Source organism: Helianthus annuus, chromosome 11, assembly GCF_002127325.2.
Source record: "Helianthus annuus cultivar XRQ/B chromosome 11, HanXRQr2.0-SUNRISE, whole genome shotgun sequence".
Taxonomy (NCBI): domain Eukaryota; kingdom Viridiplantae; phylum Streptophyta; class Magnoliopsida; order Asterales; family Asteraceae; genus Helianthus; species Helianthus annuus.
The window spans coordinates 154,082,942-154,110,305 of NC_035443.2; the positions used below are offsets into that span (position 1 = coordinate 154,082,942).

The 27,364-nt window shown below is 33.3% G+C and overlaps 1 protein-coding gene across 1 annotated transcript; it reads right to left on the reverse strand.

Annotated features, from left to right (window-relative positions):
• Positions 1 to 651: 651 nt before the first annotated feature.
• Positions 652 to 3,770, reverse strand: LOC110887221 (2-C-methyl-D-erythritol 4-phosphate cytidylyltransferase-like). Its single transcript, XM_035980132.1, has 7 exons — positions 3,753 to 3,770; positions 2,396 to 2,467; positions 1,891 to 1,999; positions 1,701 to 1,783; positions 1,371 to 1,448; positions 783 to 836; positions 652 to 675 (listed from the first exon to the last, which is right to left on the reverse strand). Exons 1-7 carry the CDS (start codon positions 3,768 to 3,770, stop codon positions 652 to 654), a joined length of 438 nt encoding a protein of 145 aa, XP_035836025.1.
• Between the last annotated feature and the right edge of the window lie 23,594 nt (positions 3,771 to 27,364).

The following is a 27,364-nucleotide window of genomic DNA, read 5'->3' on the forward strand; positions in this document are numbered from 1 at the left end:
TTCTTGATGACTATGTAGGTGAAATTGGCGATGCCTTGTTTTAGTTATAGAAAAACGTGGCATAGCTTTTACATAATGAAAGAAGACTACGGTTTTTAATGCATTTACGCATATTTTGCATGGTTAAAACTACCTATAATTCCTTCAAAAATGCTGATGAAAACTACGTTCCGATTAACTAGAGCACTATAAAAGCCTGAGTAGATTGGAGCCACATATTTATGGTTGAACACAAACCATCAAATAACAGAAATGTAGATTCAGAAATAACAACCCATCCTTCATTTAAAAATAATCAAATTAATTAATCAAACAAGACACATACAGGTACTAAAATATCCCAACAATCTTTTGAAACAATTCTTGATTTTGATTACTAACAAGCCATTACGAATATGAATAAAACACAAAAAGATTCACGCAGAATAAACCCATGACGCATCTCATCAACCAGTTTTTCTATCTCCTTTGAGGTTAAGATTGAACCATTTTGGGATCCGAGGTTCCTTCTTCGCTCGGACTGTGGCTGTTTTCACCATCACCACCTGGATTTTTACCGTCATTTCCACCGTTATTACTACTAGCTTGCGTATTGCTCCCGCTGCCAACAACCAAAGATCTACCTACTGTAAATGATGATTTGATATGTTCTCATTGTTTTAGAAGCTCGTCCACCTGTAACATTTGTCACCGTAAAAAATAGAAAAACTTTTAGAACTATACAAACGTTTTATCCCTTTTTGGTAATCATGTGTGTAATAGACATATGCAAAAGCACATACATTCTGTTTTTCCTGGGTGTATCTGTTAGTCACTTCTTGAAATCGGGCCAAAGTCTACATAAATACCAAACAAGAAACACTCAGAACATAAATATAACATTTTAGTTTAGTCAACTAAATTACTAGCTGCAAATTTTTATTGAGCTACATCCATATATAGACTATAGATCGATAACTAGGGGTGTCAATCATGTCGGATTAGTACGTACTTCGGTGTACACTGGTATGTTCACCTGTGTACAACAGTCTATACACATGTGCACAACAGTACATTACATAAATGTACACTAGCCTTTACACCATATGTACAGTATTATATTAAACGAAAGTTAAATTATTTTTCTAAAACCGCATCCTAGTGTTCAACAACCCAGTGTACAATCTTCATGTGTACACCCACCTCAAACAGAGCATAATAAACAATCAGGAACTCAAATAAGTATGTTTTATACCTCCTTACTTGTAGCTTTAGCAGGAACACCAAGTACTGATGCTCCAACTCACAACCCATCATTCAGAACCTGTTAAAAATCAAAGAGAATTAAAGATACAACTTGAGATGAAAATGATTAACTGAGAGTAACAAACCTTTTCTACATCACTGGATGTCACCAAAGGTCTTGTAGAATCGTGGATGCATACAAGTTCAGAGGTCAGATCAATTGTCTGTCCATAATCAATTATTATGAATAAGAAGAGAATATCAATACTAGTATAGCAAATTATGAATAAGAAGAGAATACGAATACTAGTTCAGAGGTCAGATCAATTGTCTGTCCATAATCAATTATATTTGCACAGACATCTCTTTTACTCACTGGATAGTTACCAAGCATGCCATGATGATTGATTTATGTGACATCTATTTTACTTGTAAAGAAGTTCTGAATAAGAATTACATGAGAGATAAAGATGAACCTGAAGTCCACTGTATGCAAAATCTTGTCTTTCCTTACCAGGCAATGCAAATTTCAGGTCCACATTGATCTTCTCTCTGTCATCTGACCACATCAACTATTTATAATCGGAATACAAATGTGTACATCCGCCTCAAACAGAGCATAATAACCATAAAACACCCTTTACATATGTGTACAACCTATTGTACAATCTTCATCACATTTTCCCCAAAAAACAGTACCACTAATCGGAATACACATGTGTACCTTCGCCTCAAACAGAGCATAATATACACTTCTGATATAACAAAATACCTCCTACAATACATATGTGTATACATAATGTATTTATAACTATTGTGAACGATATACACAAGTGTACATCAACAAGATTAAACCATCTAACACAAAAAAGAAGGGTTGCATAATATCGCGAAGATTTAAATGCCAGAAAAACAGAGTAAATGCCAGAAAAATAGAGTAACATCAACACTATTCACATAACCCTAACTTACAAACCATGTACTACTGTAATCGAATACAAATTAATCAAAACACAACATTGTACCATAACCTTGTGATTAGACTACTATTACAACTTCAAAATGATCTCATACACAACGAATGAACGAAACCCTAACTTTCCGATTTCAAATAATTAAAAGAAGTACTAATCATACACAACCAGAATCGATGTATTGCATATAAACTTACCTCTGCTAAGCTATTGTTGATTTTTCTCGCTGGAATGCCAGTCCTTGTGTCGTATTTCCAATCGCCGGTGGCCTATGGAGAAGAATGAGCATAATTTTGTTATTATTTTTAGAGAGAGATTGGTATTCTAGAAAATCAATTACGTTTCCTTCCTGGTTTCCAAAATTAAAGTAGGTGTAATTTTACATTATTAGCCCTATTTGTAATTTCTGTTTATTATATTTTATCAAATATTTACAAAATTGCCATTGCCATTAAATCTCATCATCTAACAAATGAATGGTCAAGATTTGTTCACTTTGTTCACAAGTTAATCATTGTTCACTCTAGAACCCTACCCTATATATATATATATATATATATATATATATATATATATATATATATATATATATATATATATATATATATATATATATATATATATATATGTGTGTGTGTGATGTGTGTGTGTGGGAGTGAGAGAATAATAATGTAACAAACCAATACAACTTATAGTATAGTATATCTAATTCAAGGTAGCATGATATAATGGTTATATCCCCTCATTTGTGGCCTAGTGTAGGGGTGCTAAACAGGTCGTGTTTGCGGGTTGGCGGGTTCAATCTGACCCGAACCCGAAAATTCTACACAAACCCGAACCCGAAAATCGTATCATATATAAAAACCCGAACACGACCCGAAGTTTCGTGGGTTAACCTGAAAACGACCCGTTCAACCCGAATTTTTTTTCTGAAATTAATATATTAAAATTAAAATTTACTTAAAAAATACAAATGTATATAATAATATCATATTTAAATTATAAAATCTATGTTAATTTATCTTCTTAAATTATAATCATGGCATAAAATACACACCCCATGTAATTTATCACATAAAATATATTGTAAAAAAAATATAATATAGTATAAATGTGTTAAACGGGTCACCCGCCAACCCGACCAGGTTGACCCGAACCCGACCCGTTAACCTAAACGGGTTCGCGGGGTTCAACCTAAAACTGACCCGAACCCGTTTAGACTAAACCTAAACCCGCGAATTTCGTGTTAAGTTCGTGTCGGGTTTTCGGGTCGTGTCAGAAATTCACGCCCCTAGCCTAGTGGTAGGAGACTTGGGTTTTCCAATGGAGACTCAAGTTCAATTCCCACTTGTGTCATTTTGGGGTGGATATTGGGCAATGATGGTGAAAAACCCACCGAGGGGGGTTCGATCCTGAGCCGCACCCCGGTTTTCATCCGGTTGTTACTTCAGCGAGACTTCTCGTGTGGAGGCAGTACGGTTTCCGGGGAAACGCCGTAACCAAGTCTGACCAACCCAGCGCAAACCCAGTTAAGACAACGTAGCCTGGGCAGACCTTGGCTAGAGCCGCCATTTGACATTGGGTCACTCAAAAAGAAAGTCACCGTTCAAAAAAAAATGACATAATGGTTATGGTGATAATGGTAATTATTATTATAAATAGTCGACAAATCAGGGAGGAAAAATGATATTTAACATCTGAATCTGAGATCTGAGAAATGATGGCAACAATGATGCCGAATCATATGATTTGTCGCTAAACTGGGCAAAACCGTTATGTCATTTTTCCTCCCTGATTATTAAAAAAACATTACAAATATTGGGGTCCTCGGACCCCAATATTTGTAATGTTTTTTTTTTCATGTCAATGTCATCTTTTGTTTATTGTGTGTTTTCTAACAACTAATGATCATATAATTTTATCTGATATTGTATTTTATTATGTTTCTCGCCCCGCGCCCGCCCCGACCTAAACAACAACCGATCCGAAAATTTTAAAGTTTAGTTGTAAAAAATCTTAACACCGAAAATGGGACCACAGTGGAAAAAAATCCTTGATCCGCCATTGCATGTGAATTTAACTTATTTGATAGAAGTGAGGAATTCAATAATATGAATTTTATTTACATCATTTTTTCGATCAATTTATTCACCAATTTCACATATGATGATAGATTACTCTTCAAATAAGTTTATTGAGATCAAACATTGAAGCTACTTAATAGTCTTTGAGACGGACCACCGTGAAATTAGTTTGCATTCACAAGTTCATCAACCTAGTTTTAATGGTTTTTTTTTTCATTTGTTTTGGGTTTTAATTATGTTAATGGGTAGTTAATCATGTTAGTGGTAATTGCATTAGGTTCATGTTCTCTTTACTAGTTGCATGTTTTACGTATTTCAGTTTCAGTATTTGTAAGCTTTTATAAGGCCTTTTGAGTTTGACAAATGATTAACAAGAAAAACTGCAGCAACTTATGTTTTGTTTTTATTTTTTTAATTACTTTCCATCATTGATTCTATATTTTGGGAGACCGCGGATCTCGAACTCGGTTCTATCAATCTTATTGATTATACATATTATATCAACTTATTTCATCTGAGGAAAGTATTTGATTCGCAATATATGGTTCTAAATAAACATTTTGTTCTAGAAGCATAAATTGTTATTATAGCATAATAGCTAGTAGTGCGGACCTAGGTTGTCCTCTTGGTGGGCGGGCGCACCCCAGGGATTTTTTTCGGTTAGTGTATATGCATCATGTTTTCTTTATGAAATTTTGACATCGCACCCCATGAAATATTAACACCGCACCCCATGAATGAAGAAGAAAGAGTAGAACAAAGAAATATTTTTTTTTTCGGTGGTCTGTTAACGGAAAGAAGGGTAACATTAGAGCTCTGCAAGTTGAAAAAGAAAGAATTTGAAAGTGAAAACAGAGTAAGATGATTTATTAATGATTAACTACTTTATTATATTATTTTATTACAAAGTTAAAAATAATAATTATGTTTTATTATAAAATCAAAACTAATAATTATGTTTTTTATCTTATTTTATTGGGAAAATGTCACAAAAATGTAACCAAGTTTGCTCATTGTTCCAATTAAGTCATCCAAACTTTTTTTTGTCTTTGTAAGGTAACTAAACTTTAAATTAGTGTTTTAATAGTGTGTAATTACTACGTCATCAGGTTACCATCCTAACCTATTTAATTTCTTTTATATGATATATGTTCACACATCCCTTTTTCATCTCCTCATCAATTGGCTCACTATCTTCATCGCATCCACCATCGATCTTCTTCATAGTCGGCAGTGCATCAAAACTTTAACACTATATTCAATTACAAAAACCATCTCTGTCCATCATCGTTTCATCTTCATCAGCATCATGGCGTTGTCCATCACCGTCATGTGTCCGTTAAAGTTTCACCATAAACCGGCGGACGTCATGGATGAAAAAATATGAACCCATTCCTGTTGAGCCTAATTATGAGATGTGATGGCGTCGATGATGAAGTACGGGGGATAGACGGAGATTAGACGGTGACTTATAACCCATATGATATTTAACATCTGAATCTGAGATCTGAGAAGTGATGGCAACAATGATGCTGAATCATATGATTTATCGCTAAACTGGGCACAACTAAAAAGATGGAGATCAACTGAAGTCTGCTTCGAACATTGTGGGACTAAATTTGGGCCGTCTTTGATTGGTTTAAGATTGGGTGGCTACAAATTGGATGAAAACTGGATACACAGTAACACAAAGGAATAGAGTTTTTAGTGAATATGATGATAAAGAAAATGCCATATATTAAAGCAAGAGAAATTGTCATTAACTAAATTCCACATCATATTAAAGATTAAAAAATTTAAATAAAACCTGACACATCACCAATGTAACCTGGTAACCTAATAATTATATAGTATTAGAACGATAAATTTAAAAAGACAAAAAAAGTTGTAGTGACTTAATTGAGACACTTGCCAAACTTTGTTACATTTCTGTAAAGTTACCCCTATTTTATTTTATAATACTTTTGTTACTTTTTTATATTTTGTTATACTATTATTAGTATTAATATCAATAGTAATAAATAAATAATCAAGACACTTTATTATAAATACGAAAGTGAAAAAATTAATCATAAATAAATAACGAGTCTTTAACTTTATTATTATTAAATTTGAATCTTGCATTTAGATAACATGTTATATATATATATATATATAACTTTTTCATCGTACGTATTTTATAAAAAATACTTAAAAGTGTATTTTTTTTATTTAGAAGAGTTTATTTCTTATTTTTTTGGAACATGTTTTTATTTATAATAATAAAACGAATTTAGTTTTCTTTATCTAAAAAATCTAGGGGCGAAACATGACAAAATTTAATGTATTTTATTGGCTATGTTGTCTAATAGTGTAAAGAAATTTCTATACTAGCATACATCAAACGGAAGCATTATTTTAAATAATTATATATTGGATTGAAATTTGATGGCATTTAAAGTTTAAACCAATGTGAATTATATCATTGATGTTTCATTTTACCTTTTATTTTTTATTTTTTTACTAATTTGTTTATAATATATAGTTTACACTACTTTCATATTTTCTTTAAAGTTATATATAGGGAGTCGCTAAAATAAAAACCACTCCCAGTTGTAAGAACCGTGAAACCACTTTCCACCAATCAGACTTTGCCACATATACAATATTATTTTATAACTTAAAGGGTATTGTGGTCATTTACCCCATATGTCAAATCTCTCTTTCTCTCTCTGTCAGCATTTAATATCACCAGACTTTTCATCACATCTCTCATCTCTCTCTCTCTTAAATTTTAAATCAGTCATTTCACATCTCTCTCTTAAAAGTCCTTCACCCCCTAATCTCTCTCTCTCTAACTAAACCCACCCGCCGACTACCTCCACCTATTTGCCACCCCCGTCAGGATCCACCACCAGCCACCCCCACTTTCTCGATTTTGTCATGTTGGCCCAATCAGGGGGTCATCGGAGCAAGGGCGAGCTCAAAATCGACTTTAGGGTTTAGTCGTGAACGCAAATTCGAAGATGGTTAGAGACCCTGCGATCAGAGATCCGTCGAGAAGTTATTCTGGTTGGTCAATATTAGGGTTTCGTCATTCACAGATCTACATTATCATAAAATTAGGGCTTCAAAATCTCCATTCAGAAAACATAAACAACTTCTATAGATCAATTGTCAAGCTCGATCGGTGAAATCGCTTCCGGTTATGGAGATGGAACGTCTTACCGAGTTTCAGATGAGTCAATTGGATCTCAGTCCGAGAAAACGACAGCGTTTGGTCTGGGATGTGGCTCCTCTCACGCCGAAGGTATAGATCCTATTTTGTTTTTGCTTTGTTAAAAAAATAGTGTTTTTGTTGTTTTGATGATTTAAAATCGGTTTGAATCAGTTGTTTTTCGGTTGAATTTCGGACTAATTCGGTTAATATTCAGTATACTCTTTGATGATTTCAGATGTTCTACATTGATTTTAGATCGTTTTTAACGATTAAAAATGAATTTGAATAGAATATTTTGTTCATCATAATGAGATTAGTTGAAATTTTCATATAAAAATTCAAGAAGTTATTCGCAAATCAATGTTCTTCATTGTTTGAATTTGTTTTAGATGTAAGCTGAGTTGATTTGTTGTTGTTCATAGATGATAGGATTGCAGATTTTTCGAAAAGGTTGTAAACAGTGAATCCAGCATATCATTAATATGCAAGTAGTTTGAGATCTGAATCTTATCTGATTATTGCGACAAGTTGTTGTTTATGAACGTGTTAAAGGCGGTTTGTTTTCGAACAGAAGACACGAAAAAGAAGAGAGTTGCAGGTTTCTTCATTTTGAGTGCTGTTTGAATTTCAAGTCTGATATTGATAGAGGTTTTGGTATAGATCAGTAGCGTATGATCTGTTTATCGGAAATATAAGTGGTTCTTTTTAGAATGTTGGTTTGAATTGTCGTTAGTTGGAAGAAAAGGTTTCATATAACTTGAAGAGATCAATTTGGTTGTGATTCTGTCTTCCGTTGTTTTCTGTGAATTGTCGTTAGTTGGAATAGTTGGAAGAAAAGGTTCCGTAAAATTTTTAATGTAAAACGTAAACTTTTTAACGTAAAGCGTAAAACGTAAAAAGTTTAACGTAAAGCATAAAAACGTAAAACGTAAAAAGTTTAACGTAAAGCGTAAAAACGTAAAACGTAAAAAGTTTAACGTAAAACGTAAAAAGTAAAAAGTTTTACGTAAAACGTAAAAATTTTAACGTAAAATGTAAAACATAAAAAAGTTTAACGTAAAACGAAAAAAGTTTAAAAAGTTTAACGTAAAACGTATAAATTTTAACATAAAACGTAAAATGTAAAAAGTTTAACGTAAAACGTAAAAAGTTTAAAAAGTTTAAAGTAAAATGTAAAACGTAAACTTTTTAATGTAAAACGTAAAACGTAAAACTTTTTCTACGTAAGTTGTAAAACGTAAAAAACCGTGTGATAAAACGGCGCCTAAACAAGGAGCGTGAATGCGGCGCATAAAGACGTCGCGGAAAAAACGGGACGTAAAAAACGCCGCGTTAAAACGGGACGTAAAAAACGGCGCGTTAAAAAAACGACGCTTGAAAAAGCCGAGCGTAAAAAACGGCGTGCAAAATCGACCCCGTTTAAAAACGACGCGTGAAAAAACCGGGGATAAAAACGGCGTGCAAAAACTGGCGCGCAAAAAAATTGTCTTTGTTAAAAAAATCTGAATTTAAAAATGCTTTTAATAAAAAAAATTAAAAAGTAATATAATTAAACAAAAAAGTAATAAAAAAATAATAAAGACAAAAAGACAAAAAAAAGTAATTTTACTAAACTATCCTTTTGGATTAAAATATTAAAGACATAATAAGACAAAATGTATTTAATATTAATATTAGTTACTTTTAATCTTATCTATCCATCTTGTTGATCTAGTGGTTAGGAACTGGTTCTCGCGGTTTTTACAACTGGAGGTAGTTTTCATTTTAGCAGTCCCATATATATATATATATATATATATATATATATATATATATATATATATATATAGGGCTTGGTTAGATAAGAAACCCCTTCTTTTTAAGAAAACTATGGAAACCCATTCTGAACCATTGATTAGCTTACATCTAAGTTGATCAAAGGCCATGATTATTTTGGTGTTAATAAAAATAAAAGGAAATACAAAAGACTGCCAACTTGTACCATCCAAGGGCATTTTCGGTAGGTAACATAAACATCAAATCACCATAAAAGCTTCTCTTTCTCTTACCTCTTTCTCTTTCCCATTTCTTCTTCCCTGATCTTGAAGACAACCATAGCCACAACCATAAAAGCTTATCCAGACGGTTTGAAGACCCTTCTTCGTGTTCAGGTGTTGTTGATTAGAGAAACAATAACCTTTAGAGAGAGAACGATGACAAGATAAATGTTTTTAGAGAGAGAAAGTTGATGTTTTAGAGAGAGAAACAACAATCTTCATTATGTTCATCTATAATCTTTATTTTTTTAGAGAGAGAGAGATTTGAATGTTCAAGTGTGTGTGAGAGAAGAATGTTTGAAGACCCTTCTTCGTGTTCATCGGACGGGTATAGATCCGGTAAGTGTTCTTGAAATATCATTTCACACTTGATTTTTTGTTGAAATGGTTGTTAATATGTTTTTATGTGCTGAAAATGTTTTAGTAATGGTTAATGGGGTATCCATGGTTAATGTTCATGTATTTTAAATAAATCAAAAACTTTAGGATGAAATTTTGAACGAGTTTTTTTTGTTGGTTTGGTTGCTTGTTAGGGGCTTTTGATCTTAACAGTAGCTGTTCTTATGTTGGTTTGGGTTGCTTGTTTGGGTTTATGATCTGAACAGTAAGTGTTTTTTTTTTTTTTTGGTTGCTTGATTCACAGACTCAGGCCCATAACATGTGTTAAGCCCCCTGTTAGAATCTTATATAACGTGTGTTAATTTATAGAAACAAACCCATAAAGATATTCAATTGACAAGCTTGATGGATTTAAATAAATCCAAAACTTTAGGATGAGATTTTGAACGGGTTTTTTTTGTTGGTTTGGGGCTTTTGATCTTAACAATAATTGTTTTTTTTTGTTGGGTTGCTTGATTTACAGAGACAGACCCATAACATGTGTTAAGCACCTGTTAGAATGATATATAATGTGTGTTGATTTACAGAAACAGATCCATAAAAGATATTGAATTGACAAGCTGGATGGATGTAGGCGACGTTAATGCGGGGACATTGAATAAGTCACATCCTTTGGGAAAGATGTCTTCGTTCATTTATAGCATGTGTTGGTGGTTCATGCTGTAACAGAACACCATGATGTAACGTGTAATATGAAACGAGCCATTTATGGTAACACATGTACCGGTAATTTTGGAATATATAATATTGTATTCATGTATAAGCTAGTGGTTTACAAAACACCATGATGTGTATATACTGATCTAACATGTGTTACAATTTGTCTGTTCGGAACATGTAATTGCTTAACATGTGACAAGGGTGAAAACAGTCGACGGGGGCGATGAGTTTAATGGGGAGCTTAGTTAATATCGTAATCTTGTTGTAACCCCACTTGTATACATATGATAACATGTAAGCATCCATTATAACCCGACTTGTATTCATGTATATGAAAGTGGTTTGCAAAACACCATGATGTGTATATACTGGCCGTAACACGTGAACGAGTTAACATGGAACATACAAGTTAATATCGTAACACCGTATACCTGAATAAAATGTGTTAAGCCTCTGTTATACCTGAATACATTAGTATAAGCTAGTGGTTTCCAAAACACCATGATGTGTATATACATACTGTAACATGTGTTAAAGTGACTGAAAATGTATAACGTGTGTTAAGCATCTATTATAACGTGTGTTAAGACTTCCATAATGGATGAATAAACTACAATAGTAACTTAAAAACAACAGAGTAAACATGATATAACGTGTGTTAAGCCTCTATTATAACATGTGTTAAGACTTCCAGAATGGATGCATAAACTTCAATAGTAACTGTAACAGTAGAGGTACAAATACGGGCGCCTCCACCATTATAATCTTGTTGTAACCCGACTTGTATTCATGTATATGAAAGTGGTTTGCAAAACACTATGATGTGCATATACTGATAGTAAAAACGTGTACAAGTTAATATGGAACATACAAGTTAATATCGTAACACCGTATACCTGGGATAAAATGTGTTAACCCTCTGTTATAATCTTGGTTTAACCTAACATGGTGTCATGTATAAGCTATTGGTTTCCAAAGCACCATGATGTGTATATACATACTGTAACATGTGTTAAGCGACTGAAATGTATAACGTGTGTTAAGCATCTATTATAACGCGTGTAAAGACTTCCACAGTGGATGAATAAACTCCAACAGTAACTTAATAACAACAGAGTAAACCTGATATAACGTGTGTTAAGCCTCTATTATAACATGTGTTAAGACTTCTAGAATGGATACATAAACTTCAATAGTAACTGTAACAGTAAAGGTACAAATACGGGCGCCTCCAACAGAAAATGTGTTAAGTCTAGACCGTTTTAACATCGTGTACTAGAGAAAACAAGAAGAGTCTCACATTACATATTACTAGTAAACAAAAATACATAGCACTAATACGTGTTACATTGTACATGGGTTTCATGTCACATGTAACACATGCATGTCCTGAAGTTCAAACTATAACACGTGTTAGTTGTGTTGTGCTGTAACATAAACATGGTCATGATCCTTAAGCATCTGATCCACGTTTGACGAAACCAACGGTCCCGAGAATTGGATCTTGTTTCCCTTGTATCCATCACCATCCTAATAACAAAAAGATAAGATAACCGTTAAGTCGTTAACCACACATAACTATTAACACATTCATAGCCAGAAAATCTTTTTCTCAAACAACATCACAACTTTTTAGCTAAATTGCAATCTTTTTCTCAAATAAAATCACAACACAACCAAAAATCAGTTCATATGCAAACCAAGCATAACTTTTTAACACAAAAATAAAAAACCTGTAAATTACATTAGCAAGTAACCCCTTTTAAGAACCATTTTAACAAAAAAAAATCATGTTTCATCTCTAAAACAACCATTACACAAAAACCTATTAACAACCAGGTTTTATGAATAATTTTTGATATTTTTTCGTCTTTTTTTTTTTTTGAAAATTGTGAAAAGCAAGGAAACAAGATTAAATATTTCAGAGATTTAAACCTGGGTTGCCTAGAACACTTCTTTTAATTGACATATATGGACAAACCTGGAGCATTAAATTCCTCATCGTTTTGGAAGTCGCTGCAAAAGAACCGGTTTGGGAAACTACGGACCGGCGACATTAATTCAGAGGTTGGTGGATTTGTCTCCATTGATATTAATGGAGATGCTTGCTACTTTGGTGTAAATATGAAGTTTGGTGTTTCTCTGATGAGTGATGAAGAAGAGATAAAAGGAAAATATGAAAAAGAAATATGGGGGAGAGTGAATGTACGATTTGATGGGTTTGATGGGCAATTAATGAAAATGTCACCTCATAATTCTTGGGGGTTAAAGAAATTTACTAATATAACCTTGATGTAAAAGTTAAAATAAAGAGATCAGTGCAACGTGGCAACATGCTAGCCACATATATAGTTTGCTAAGTTTCCTAAAAAAATGGGGTTTTTTACCAAGCATTATCCTATATATATATATATATATATATATATATATTTAAATTTCAAATGATTTATTACTATGCATAAAAGCTAAGGATTTTTGTAACGATATTATAATAGAGATAATATAATGGCTATATTTCAAAAAAAAATGTAAATGCGTAAAAATATTATATTTTCTGTTATACATTTGAACGGCGATTGATGTACTTTAATAGTAAAATCAAATGACATACGGAGAAAATTAAATCCGTTAAATACAAATAAATAAAATATCGAAAGAAATCAAGAAAAAACTGAATTACTAAAAGATTTTGATTGGTATTTTTTTCTATTATGACCCTCCACTAAAAAAATTAGTTCCACCACTTGACAGTCTTCCTAAAACTTTTAAATTGATCCCTAAGAAAGATTACGTTATTAATTTACAAAAAAAAACATTTAAAAAAATAATATAAACAATAGTTAATTAACTTAAATTTTATAAATTGCCAATTAGCCATTACTCCAATTCATGACCTCACACACTACAAAACGAAAATAATTTTTATATAGTTAGAGGCCTAAAATCCTTAAAAAAATCCGCACCTCTAGAAAAAGATTTATGGGTCCGCCACTAGCTAGTACTTAAAGATATTTCTAACACAAATTGTTTCTATAACTAAAAAAAGTAAGAGAAATTATACATGATATAATAAGCTTTGATGGATATATTTATTGGGCTTGGGATAAAAAACAAACGCTCCTAAAAATAAGAAGCCGTAAAAAGGATATCAAATGGACTCCGATTGACTTTAATCAAGCGGTATTGGAACCGTCTCATCGAACTTTGCGATGTGAGATTTTAAGTTTTCACTTTTGAATTTATGGGTTGTAGATTTTAGAATTTTTATTTATTATCATTGTGTCTTTTATTTATCATTGTGTCTTTTCTATATTTGCGTTATTGTGTCTTTTTGCAACTTATTGTTTATTTTTTCCTCAGCATTGTGTTGTATTTTGCTCGACATTGTGTCATTTTATGCGATCCATTGTGTTTTTGTATACTTCTTATTTTAAGGAGCCTTTGTAGAATAACGTAACCCATATTTCTTTAACAATGTAAAAGGCAAACATTTTATAGCATTTCATTTTGAAACAACAACACATTTGCAATAATTATTCATATAGCCTGGAATAAACAATGTAAAAGGCAAACATTTCATAATTCATAGCATTTCATTCTTAAACAACAACACATTTGCACCAACCATTCATACAGACAGGGATCTGATCAGGTGGGCAAATACAGTCGTAGGCAGTTTTACATGGTCCATCGTAATTTGGCTCGCCATTTAGATGTTCAACATTTGTGACGATACTTGAAACCACATTTTGAGTCTCGGGTTTGGTTGATGCGAAAACAAGCATCAAACTACAAGTGAGGAACACAAGAAGTGAGACGAAGGAAACTTTGATCACCATATAGGCTCTTGGTTGTGGTGATGAAATGTGTTTATGTTGTGAACATGAGACTTTCATTGTTATTTTTATAGTCGTCAAATGAGATATGATATAGCTTTGGTGTAATCGTAATAAAATTACAAAGTAAAAGTAAAAATCAAATAAGATATGATATAACTTTGGTGTAATCGTAATAAAATTACAAAGTAAAAAGTAACTTATATGAGATTGTAACCAAAATGTCAAGATATCAAAATTTATTTATTACTTTAAGAAGTTCTTTTAACTAAGTTATAATATCGTGTATTACACGGGTTGATAAATGCAATGTTATATGATTTCTATTATCATAAATGATTTCAAAGAATGTTACGTGTCACTCCAGAATCACTCTCCTACATTTATCTTTTACACTTTATTTATTTAAATATTAATTTTTGATTTTTAATTTCCGTAATATCATAATATACATGTTAAATCTTAGCATTGAAAAAAATATATGCTTTACATAAACAAATTTTCTTAAACCATTGATGTTGTTCAAGAAAGTCAATTCCCTTACAAAAAGATATTTTCACAACAATACCTAGTATCAAATAAATAACAAATTATAATATTACTATATATTACTATATATTACTATATATTAATTAACGAATTCAAATAAATAGTGATTTTAATATTATAATAATATATAGTTTTTTTTAATATTTTTATTATTCTAATACTATAATAATAGTTATTTTCTTTACTTTTTAATTAACATTTAATAATTCGAAAATTCACTCCAATTTAAATCTCAAAACATCATTAAATATTGCTTTAAACCTCAAATCACCATTACTATCATCAAGTTTATGTCCAATATATTTAACTCTGTTTGAGTTATACAATTTGTACATGACACAATTTTAAACATCCTTAACTTTTGTTTTTCTATCTAAACGGTGTGCAAATTTAACTTACACATGGATCCCTACTTGTTTCAAATTTTACTGATTTGCATTTTCAATATTACATTTAATACATTTTTTATTTCGTTTTCAACAAGCTCATACGTTTTCAGTATTAAACTTTACCTTTCAATAATAAAACTTTATTTCACTATTATTTTCTTTTTTATTTTTCTATATTATGTATTTAAGAGTTGTGATTCCCATTTTTCTCTTTTGCCTTTAATAATCCAACATATTTAAATTTACAAAAAATAAAACCGAATTTTACTAATTCAAGTTGTGTGATACACGGGATTCTAACCTAGTTAGTAATAAAAAGATTTATGTTTTAAGAAAACATATGGATTGCACGGTTGAATAAACTGGTGTATTATACTAATTCAATAAAATATAATGTAAATTGATAACATAAGTGAACATTCACGTGATAGTTATAAATTTTGTTAAGTTAATTTTTAAACATTCTTTTTTAACTTGGTATTAACTTTGATTTTTTTAATACCATCTATTTTTTAATTATTTTTTTACATATTGGTTTTTTTATCATTCTTAGACCATGTATAGTGGTAATGCCCATACCCTTGGGCGTTTTGCGCCATGTGGCAGCCCAATCAGCAATGAGGCATTATGGGGCGTTTTCTAAAGTGGGTGTAGTGGGGATGTGGGCATTGTGGGGCATTATGTTAAAAGGGGTGTAAAGAATTAAATAAATAAAAAATATAAAAAAAATGATTGGCCAAATAAAAGAAGGTTACCTGTGATTGGCCAACAATATCTCCATCAGGCGTTTTATTTTGTGCAGGTGTTTTGGGGCGTTTTTGAGGCAATTCACGCCCAAATACTGCGCGCCCCACTACGGATGGTCTTACACCACCTTACCTTTGAAAAGTTTTAGAAATCACTCATAAAAACAATTATTATTATTCGTTTTTTAATGTTTTAACCAATATAATTTTCAACTTGGTGAAACTTTTAAGTAAAAAATCTAAGTTTATTTAAAAAACTAATAATTAATTTTTTATTAGATTCATTAGGTTGACGATGTAATAATTATCTTTAATAAAAAAATAAGTATTTATAATTAAGTAGGAGAAAGAGGCGGGAAACAAAAAATGAGACGCCTCAAAAAAATAATTAATTTTATATTAAATTCATTTGGTTGACGATCTAATAATCTCTATACTAATAAATATAAATAACGTACACATGGATGATTTTTAGGTTTTCTTCTTTAATTTTTACCACTTGTCATTTATAAGGACTATTTTTTGCCATATGTCATGTTGTGAGTATTCCTACATTTTATTAACCCTTTTATTTATTCTTGATTAATAATAATAATAATTAATAATTAATATTAATAATTAATAATTGATGGTTGATTAATTGATTTAATTGATTTTAAATTTTTAGTAAGAAATGTTTTTACATTTAGATTTAATTAATGCATTTACTGCAAGTAAATGACAAATCCGTTAATTACCTAAATTCAATTATGCGTATCTTTAAATGTGTATCTCAAGGTATTATGATGCGTGCAAGTATTGAAGTAACACTCTTAGCTGAAAAATCATTAGTTCGTTACAATCTTGATCACTTAAGTGTGGGATCTTGGGTTCAAGTCTTACGAAAAAGCAAGATATTCATTGTTAAAAAACAACATATGTAGAGTTTTCTTTTTCAAAAGAGTGTAGTGATTTGGTGGCGATAACCATGGAGTCCCCGGATTTAACAAGGAAGAAGATAGGATGGTTAGGGGATTTTTTGGTATTTCTTTCTTTTTTTATAAAAGAACCCATTTTGATAAATACTTTTGAAACAAGTCATTTTGATAAATAATTTTGTCAACTACACCCTTTTAAAAAAACAAAACCTCGTCAAATGTACACCAAAAGTTGTATAGTTTAACTCGGTGATATTATAGGTATACTTGAGACTAATAAAATAATTAAAAAAATACAAATGAGGTGCTTGAAAAATATGCGGATGTATACTTTTATACTTTTTTTAAATTTTATTTAATTGTTTTTCAAAGATATACTTTTAGAAACATACTTTATAAGTAAAAAAGTTTTTTTTACACGTAGGTTATAAAAGATTGCTTCTTGATGAGTTTAGCCAGCTATATATTGTAATTTATATAAACAGGCATTTAAATTTTATGATATATTATTATACCTTTGAATTTACCATTATTACATGTAAAAATATGTAATTTCGGTTATGAGATGTTTGGTAAAAAAAATTGAATTATAGTGTTTTTAATGTATAACCCCATGTAATACATGGGTTTCTAAACTAGTTATCTTTAATAAAAAATAAGTATTTACAATTAAGTAGAAGAAAGAGACGGAAAAAAACTGAGATGCTCTGCACACGTGTCCTCCACGACTTTTATTTTATTAAATGGCATAGATATAAATTTTAACTAGTTGATTTTCCGTCCACGCGTTGCGGCGGGGACCCAATGACTGAAAAACGTGTGTCAGTAACGACAAGCAGATACCGAATATCAATACATAAATAAAAATGACGTGGTAAGGATAGTCACTCCGTCATAAAAAACGATTTTAAATAACTTAATATATAATAATAGGACCCACACGTCCTACACGTTGGAAATTCGGTTGTTTTCAGTTCACTTTTTACGGTGCTAACACGTTAAAATATGGATGGGCTCAGTACCAGTAACGGCACCGAAAGTACCGGTCCGGAAAATCTCAAAATTAGGTACCGGCACCGAAAATACTAGGTACAATACGTATGGTATTTGAAGGTAAAAATCAATAAATGCAGGTATGGTGCTAGACCGGTGTCGAACTGAAAGTAACGATTCTGAAAACGCCAAAAGGTGGGTACCAAATTGGTACCGAAAATGATTTGGTATAGTAAATTTGGAACCGATACAATACCGGTTTAATTACAGGATTTGAGACGATTTTCTCATCAATAATCTAAATATCCAAGTTAATTTTACATGCTACAATTCATTTATTACAGAAAAAGACAAAAAGGAAAGCAAAATAAGTTGTTGTGTATATAAAACTTCATTCAAACGAAATACAGTTTACTTATTGTGTGTTGAAAAGTAATCTAAACGGTGCAATTACTTGCATTGCTACGTTGCTACAGGATTTGATGAGCTCGGTACCAACCGGTACCGAAATACCGTTATCGAAATCCCCAAAAGTGGGTACATGTACCAATATACCTGGTACGGTACGGTTCGGTATCGGTCGGTACTAGTACGAAACCGGTATTTGAGGGTAAAAATAGGTGAATACCGGTGCCGAACCGGTACCAAAAATACACCTGGTTTGGTGAATTTGATACCGGTACCGGTACCCGATACTATTTGCTCATCACTTAGTGATGTTACTATTCATTCAATTCTAAATACAATATTGTGTGTGTGAAAAGTAATCTAAACGGTGCAATTACTCGCGTTGCTATGTTGCTACAGGATTTGATGAGCTCGGTACCAACCGGTACCGAAAATACCGTTATCGAAATCCCCAAAAGTGGGTACAGGTACCGAATATACCTGGTACGGTACGGTTCAGTATCGGTCGGTACTGATACGACATCGGTATTTGAGGGTAAAAACAGGTGAATACCAGTGCCGTACTGGTACCGAAAATACACCTGGTTTGGTGAATTTGATACCGGTACCGGTACCCGATACTATTTGCTATCACTTAGTGATGTTACTATTCATTCAATTCTAATCTTAACATATAGGTAATATATAGGTAATACCCATTTTAAATAACAAGTTTTTGTTTGATTTTCATTCAATTCTAGTACCTGGCAAGTTAAAGAAATAAGATACACCTTGCCAAGATTCTTGCGATGGCATACCGAAATTGTAGGGGTGCTAAATGGGTCGGGTTTATAGGTTGGCGGGTTCAACCCGACTCAAACCCAAAAAATTTACATGAATCCAAACACGACCCGAACCCGAAAAATGTGTTAGACACACGAACCCGAAAATGAATCGAATTGTTACGGGTTGACCCGAACATTTAATTATTTTTAAGTAATATGCTCTAAAGTTCTAAAACCATACTTAAAGTAGAACATAACATCAAGAATAATAAATTACCTCAAACCACATTTTCTAATAATTCCTTTTAAACTAGTACTAAAAATAATAACTTGTCTAAAAGGAAATTTCAACAAAACAAAAATTAAAAAAAAAACATAACATTGGCACCCAAACACTTTTGACGATTTGTTTCTTGCTTCGAACTAAACAAACCTGCTAATCACTTTATTTGACCAAACCTAATGTTACATACAAATTTTTAATAGGATTTTTTGTCACATCACCATATAATAGATTTTATTTTCTTTTTTTTCTTTCTTCATTAATTACCTACTCACTCACAATTACTTTTTCTCTCCTTAGACTATGGGGTGTGGAAGGGATTGGGTTGGGGGCATTGCTCGACATGTGACAGGTACGGGCTCCAACCAGTCCACACCCAAAAAACAGGGTGTGGAAGGGGAGTGGCTAGGCGGCGTTGGGGTGCCATGTGGCACCTAAATTTCTTTTTTTTTTGGTTTTTTATATTAATCATAGAATTTAGTAAATAATTTTAAAAACACATTTTATTTATATTAAATAGAGAAAAGTGTCTGGATAGTCCTTATGGTTTGCTCCAATTTCACCTTTAGTCCCTACATTTTCAAAATTATAGCTATAGTCCCCAACTTTGGCAAATTCGTTCTCGGATAGTCTCTAGCGCAGATAGGGTTAGTTTTCTCAGTTAAGTAGGGGGTGAAATGACTAAAATGCCCTTAATAATTTATATAAAAAAAACCTAAGCCTTTTACCGACCTACCCACCCCCACCCCTCTCCCATTTTCTTTTTTGTTTCACGTTCTGATCTACACAACCAACCCACCATCACGGCCTTCACACTTCCACACCACCACCACCCCCACCCCCACCCCCAAATCCCAACCGCCTTCTCTGTCGGAAAAACGAACCACCGCCCCAACTCCCCTGTTTCTTTCTTTTTTTCCGGTCATGTACGCATTGCTATAAGTGTATTATGTATGCCAATTTTAAGCACCATATACATATACATGTGTATTATTCCGTTCCTCAACATAATGTACACACACATGATCAAGTACGGATGATTCTAATAATGCATTTCAAGAACATAAACCACATAATTTGAATCACTGTTAACATACTCACCGACGGCGGTGGTGGCGTCAGCATCAGACGTCGGAGCAGATGCCGGTGTGGAGGTGTGAAGGTGGTGATGGTGGTTTGGTTGTGTAGATCAGAAGGGGAAAGAGAGAAGAAAATGGGAGAGGGGTGGGGGTGGGGGTGGTAAAAGGCTTAGGTTTTTTTAATTAATTATTAAGGGCATTTTAGTCATTTCACCCCCTACTTAACTTAGAAAACTAACCTCATCTGTGCTAGGGACTATCCGAGAACGAATTTGCCAAAATTGGGGACTATAGCTGTAATTTTGAAAATGTAGGGATTAAAGGTGAAATCAGAGCAAACCACAGGGACTATCCGGCCACTTTTCTCTATTAAATAACTACAATAAAAAAAATACATTACATCACCAAAAAAAGTCAATCATCTTTATCTTCATTGGAGTCGAATATAGGAAGTGTCGAAACATGTTCAACCAAATCAGCTCAAAGGTTTGAATTTATTTGTCTTGACTCGATTAGATATTGGTTTTGCCTTCTCTCTTCGCCACTAATGTCTTCATTATTTGATTCGGGCTCCTCGCCATAATATTCAACGATTGCACGCCCATCATTCTCTAAAATCATGTTGTGTAAAATGATGCACGCGTACATCACGTTTTTTATTTGATCTTTTTTCATATAATCGACAAGGCATGCTCAAAATGCGCCACCTTTTTTGCAAAACATCGAATACTCGCTCGATGTTTTTGTGTGCTGCAATCAGAACTTTGTTAAACTTTATTCTTTTAGGATCTACGGTTCCATCTTTTAAAAATGATTTCACAAAAACAATATACTCAGGGTAAATTCCATCAACAAGATAGTACCCATACTTGTATTCAACCCCATTTACAAAAAAAAAAATGTTTCTTTTAGTCCAATACCATTTATTAGATCATTGAATAGGGGCGAGTGATGTATAATGTTTATATCGTTATGTGAACCGGGCATACCAAAGAATGCATGAGAGATCCAAAGATCTTGTGATGCAACCGCTTCAAGCATCATAGTCGGCATTCCATGATATCCACTTGTGTGAGAGCCTTGCCATGCAGTTGGACAAAGTTCCCACTCCCATTTCATACAATCTAAACTACCGATCATCGCAGGGAGACCAGGATATTCAGCGTGATGTTCCAAAATTTGTTGCATATCACTAAACGTCAGTTTTCTCAAGTATCTTTTCATATATAGTTCAATGACTTACACACAAAAATTGTGTAGACTATCCCTAGCCACTTGTGCCGAAATTTTTAAATAGTCGTCCATTATGTCGGAACTATTGTCGTAAGCCAATTGTCTTAGGGCAGCCGTAACCTTTTGCCGCGTGGTAAATCCTAAATTACCATGCGCATCGGGTCTTTGTCGGAAAAACACATAATTATCCTCTAAATCCTTTGATATTCTTAAAAATAATTTTGTACTCATACGAAAACGACGCCTAAACATTCTTTCATCATACGTTGATTCGGGTGAGAAATAATCGCTTGCCAGCAAATCGTTTGTAGTTTCTCGTTCACGAACAATATACTTCCTCCGTTTGGGTTGGGGTTGGAAGTCCTTTCATCTACATCTTCCACAATAGCTTTCACCACCATCGACACTGCTGATAATATTAATTCCGCCCCGTCATCGGATGAGGTTGACAAAACAAATTTATCATACGAATCGCTTGAACTTGAAGAATCTATTTTATATATTTTTGAATTTTCTATGGTAAAAATGAGTAAGAAATGTTTGGTTTATATAGAAAATAATTAAAAGATTTTTTTAAATGGTCGTTGGCAAACGGCTATGCCTAACGGCTAGCCCAACGGTCATCAAATACTAGCCAATCAAAGTCAGTCATGTCACCTCAGCCCCCCCGCCCCACGCAAGGCTCAATCCCCACGCCAGCGGGGAAACGCCATGGCCAACGTTAGCCAGGTGTGGTCTAGCCAGTGTTTTTGGCATTCCGCCACCCCAACCCAAGCCCCACACCCCATAATCTTAAATGCTAGCACTTAGCCACACACATTTTGCTCTCTCTCTTCCAAGTCATCATCCACCTCATCTTACGCTCATCAAATGCAATGTAAATGCTATGCATTAGTGATGGTCTTAAGATCACAATACTTAACCACCACCCTACATAAATAATGAAATTTGCTCAGAAAACTTTATTATATCCTAAAACCCTTAACTATATATATATATATATATATATATATATATATATATATATATATATATTCACACAATGCACCTTATTTTTTACTTTTATTAGTTAAACAGGTTAACCCGTGAACTTGACCTGTTAAGCTAATCGGGTTCGCGGGTTCGACCTGAAACTGACCCGAACCCGTTTAAGGTAAACCCAAACCCAAGAAATTCATGTTCGGTTCATGTCGTGTTTTTGGGTCGTATCAGAAATTCACACATGTACAAAATTGTAACCGATTTAGCTTTGGTATGAGGATTTGATACTTTCAATACTTTTGTAACACCCCAAATTCTCATATGACCTAAAAGTATAATGTGTAGTGATGTTTTAATAAAAAAAAAGAAATAAAATAGGATTATGTCAAAAAATTAAAAGTTAGTGAAAGAAAGATGGTTAAGTTAGAAGGTAAAGTACTAAAGTGAATGGGGATTAAATGATGAGGGACTAGATGTGTAAATAATGTTATAAAATGATAAAAAAAAAAGAAACCAGACATGTCTGGTGTGTGTGCGATCGTGAGAAGCCAGGAGGGGGATTCCTTCCCTCACAAAACCCTAAATCACTAGATTCCATCAATTGAAAGCTAGATTAATGGAGAATCGAATGCATGAGCTAAGAGTCCTGAGTATCTAAGTGTTCTTGATCTCCAAGTAAGTGAAATTTCATGATTTTATGATGTTTGATTATGTGGGTTTTGTGTAATTTGTGAATGTAATACAAAATTCAGTATGATTAATGGTTGCTATGAAGGCCTAGACATCATTAGATGCTAAATTTCGAATATGAACATGATTAGGGCAAAACCCACTTGCATGTCAAGTATTGTTTAGCAATTGTGAAGTTTTATATGTTAAATTTGATTGTGATTGATGAAATTGTTATGAATAATTGATTTAGAACTATGTGCTCATAATTTGAATGGTAGATTTCAAAATAGTAGGATGTTTATGTTAATTAATGAGAAGAACTATGGAAATTGTGCTTAGGATGTTTGTACATTGTGCTAAACTAGTGATACGCACACAATGTGTTCGACGAAATGCCTAAGTGAGTTTAGTTATGGTTTTTACATGAATACTTGTTGAGATTGATGCAACTTCCTTATGATAATGATGTATGTGAATAGTAGACGCCATAACGTACTATAAGGATTGTGAAAGTAATGTTTATGAAAGCTAAAGTATGAGATTATGACATATAGGCACGAAGAAGGAAGAAGGCGCAAGTCATTCGAAGGCACAAGCATCTCAAGATCGCGGTAAGTTCATATGAACTTTATGTACTTGATGCGTGTCAGTGTGTATATGTTTTTAGGTATATATTTTAAGCCCTTTTTACACTTTTTAGCCAAGTTTTAAATTTATAAACACAATATTCACTAACACTAAACACACATATGGGCAAGTGCACCCATCGTGGACGTAGTATAGTGTTGGTAAGATACCGAGGTCGTCCAAGGACACAAGAGCTTTTAGTACCGGTTTATCCTCAACGTCTAATCAAATCAAAATGTTAGAAAAAGGTTTTTAAACTAGAAAAATAAAACTAACTAAAATGCTGAAAATTAAAATAAAAATAAAAACAGATAGACAAGATGAATCACATGGCTCCGACTCGTGTGTAGTGTAACCTTTGATTATTTTCGCACTTTTGCACTTGTTTAAGAGATTATCTTAGTTATTGTAGTAGGCCCCTCTTTTGAAGGTGACGTTACCCTCAACCAAGTAGTTTGAGTCAGCAAGGATACAATCCTAAAGGGTCGGATTATTGAAAGATAATTAATTAAGTTATTAATGCATAATGTGGTAGGCCCCTCTTTTGAAGGTGACGTTACCCTCGGCTAAGTAGTCTGAGTCAGCAGGGATACAGTCCTAAGTAGCCGGGTTAAAGTTTTAATAGTAGTTTAACTTATGAGGGGATCAAAGAGTTTGGACCCCCGCCATCCAATACCGTTGGGTATTGAAGGATGTCCTACTAAATTTGACTCAGGTCCTTTGCAGGATCTATACACTGAACAATGGCAAGACTCTTACCAAACCGTTCCCTTAACCCTCGACCAGGTAGCCAACATACCTCCATATAGACCGTGGAGATATGAATGGTGAAAATCTTTTATTTTATATAGACAGTAAAATAATGCCAAGACACCACGGACAAACGATAAGGAAGAATCACCTTCAACATAAGAAACTAGTAATTAAAGTCATTAATACAAAACCAATTAAAAAGTGCAAAAGATTAAAAATAAAAAGTATTACACTAAACACTTGTCTTCACCAAGTGATGTAAGAGACTTAGGCAAACATGGCCTTTGATTGTCAAGAACTCCTACGATCAATCTTGGATTCCGAGACGACTCACACACTCTATGATGGACAATGGATGATGGTGGTGGATGATGGTGTTGTGATGGTGGTGGGTGAAGTGTGAGAGAGGTGGTGTGCCAAGGGATGAGTTGCAAGAGCTCCAAGCACTCCTATTTATAGGCTGAACAGAAGCTCGGGCACCGCCCCGTGTCCATCCGACTCTCTCTCTTCAATAATTGCAATTTCATTAAATGCGTCTGCAACAGTTGACCACGCCCCCGTGTCCGCTGAGCACGGCCCCGTGGTGGGCAATAGAAGCTTCTACCACTTTGTCTTTTCTGCTGACACTTGGGCACGCCCCCGTGCTCACTGAGTACGGGGCGTGTTCAGTCTTCTGTCTTCTTGTTTTGCTTTGGGAAGATGCTGTCGGGAGGTCGGGCATGCCACGTTTGTTCCTTTTCTTGTATTTATGTCAGATTTAGCTGCCTTTTTGCTTCTTTTGTTCATTTGAGCTCATTTAATCCTGAAAATACAAAAGGAAGACAAAAGCATACTTTTTCCAACATTAGTACTAAAAAAGGGTTAGTTTTATGCCACAATTGATGTAATTTATATGTTGCATTTTGTGCACATCAAATACCCTCACACTTGAATCTTTGCTTGTCCTCAAGCAAAACTCTTTATAATGTGGCTTTTTCACTCTCAAATGGAATGGGTAGAAGAGAAGGTTTTTGGGCTTGTTATAGAGTGTCGGGATTTCCAAGATTCTTTATCTAAGTTTTATTTTTATTTATTTATAATCCTATTCTTCATGATTTATTAAAAACGTTTCATAAGATAAATTACTTATTAGGGCATAACATGCCTTTTTAAAATTCCATTTATATACAAGTTCACATACCTCACAGGGGATCACTCAACACTCGGCCGAAGGTGTATTTTTACTGAATCACTCGAGAGCGGCATGGAACTTACTCCTACCATAAGCTTGCCAAGCAATCAATCCTCCTCCTTTTTAACTATGTACCTTTGTAAATATCAAGAGGACTTTTTGGGTGAAGGGTTAGGCTTGGGCTAAAGGTGGTTGGTTGGGTTAGTGGTTAGTGAAAGGGCAAAAAGCGTAAAAAGCGTCGGTTTTTTTAAAGACTTTTTATTTTTCACAATTTTATTTTATTTTAATGAACCATTTCTTTCAAACAAAGTAATTTTTGATGAACTTGTTTGTTTATTTGGTTTCATCAATATATATATATATATATACATAAATATATATTAGTCATAAGAAAAAGCGAGCTTTGTTACTAAAAGAAAGGGTTAAAATAAAAAAGGTTTAGGTGGGTAAAAAGGGTGATTGTTTTGGGTTAAGAAACGAAAAGGTTTAGGCTCAAAGAGGTTAACTAGGGGGATTTTGGGTAGGTGGTAAAAAAATGAAAAATAATGGTGTAGAAAGAAAAAGGGTTAGTCCTAATGCCTCCATCATTTACTTACTTGGGTTTAAGTTGGTAAGGACCGGGAATGCATTGTCGTGGCAAGTTCTAGAGTCGTAAGAACCAAGCAGCTATTCACACAAGAAACGAAAAATGAGCATTTAGTGTAAAGATATGTATTTGTATGCTCAATAAAGGCTCAAAACTCACTTTTGTGGGAATGGGTTTTTATGTGATCAAATATATATAATCAAATTTTAACTAAGCTTGTCATGCCGTGTAACACCCCAAAATATGCAATTTATTTATGATATTTAAAATATCTAGACATGTTATGTCACACCCCAACCGATGGCGGAAACATCGGGATGAGACGAACAAATCGCTCAAAAGCATCATAACACTATTTGTGACAATATAGATTAAATCAAATTTCATAAATGACTAAATTCAAATACATTGATTCAAATAAAGACAAATTGCAACAAACATGGTTTATTATTAAAATGGGTATCTAGTCCATCCTAACTTGATTCTTCAACATCTTGACTGTCAACCTGCAACATGTATTAAAATAGAGTTTCAATGCAAAAGCAAAGAGCGAGTATACAAGTTTGTTTACATAGCATAATAGAATAAAAACTCATATCCAACATGAACATATTAAAATAGTTTCAACCATGCTAGTTTACGTAGTCCAAGTGATAGCCCAAGTTTCCCAATGCGTTAAAGTACCTAACCCAAAGTTTCACGGGAGGTTGATATGTCTCCTCCTAACAATACCCCAAAGACTAACGGGGAGGTGCATTACTCCTATAGCGCTACTATTGTTAAGGCGGAACTACACACAGG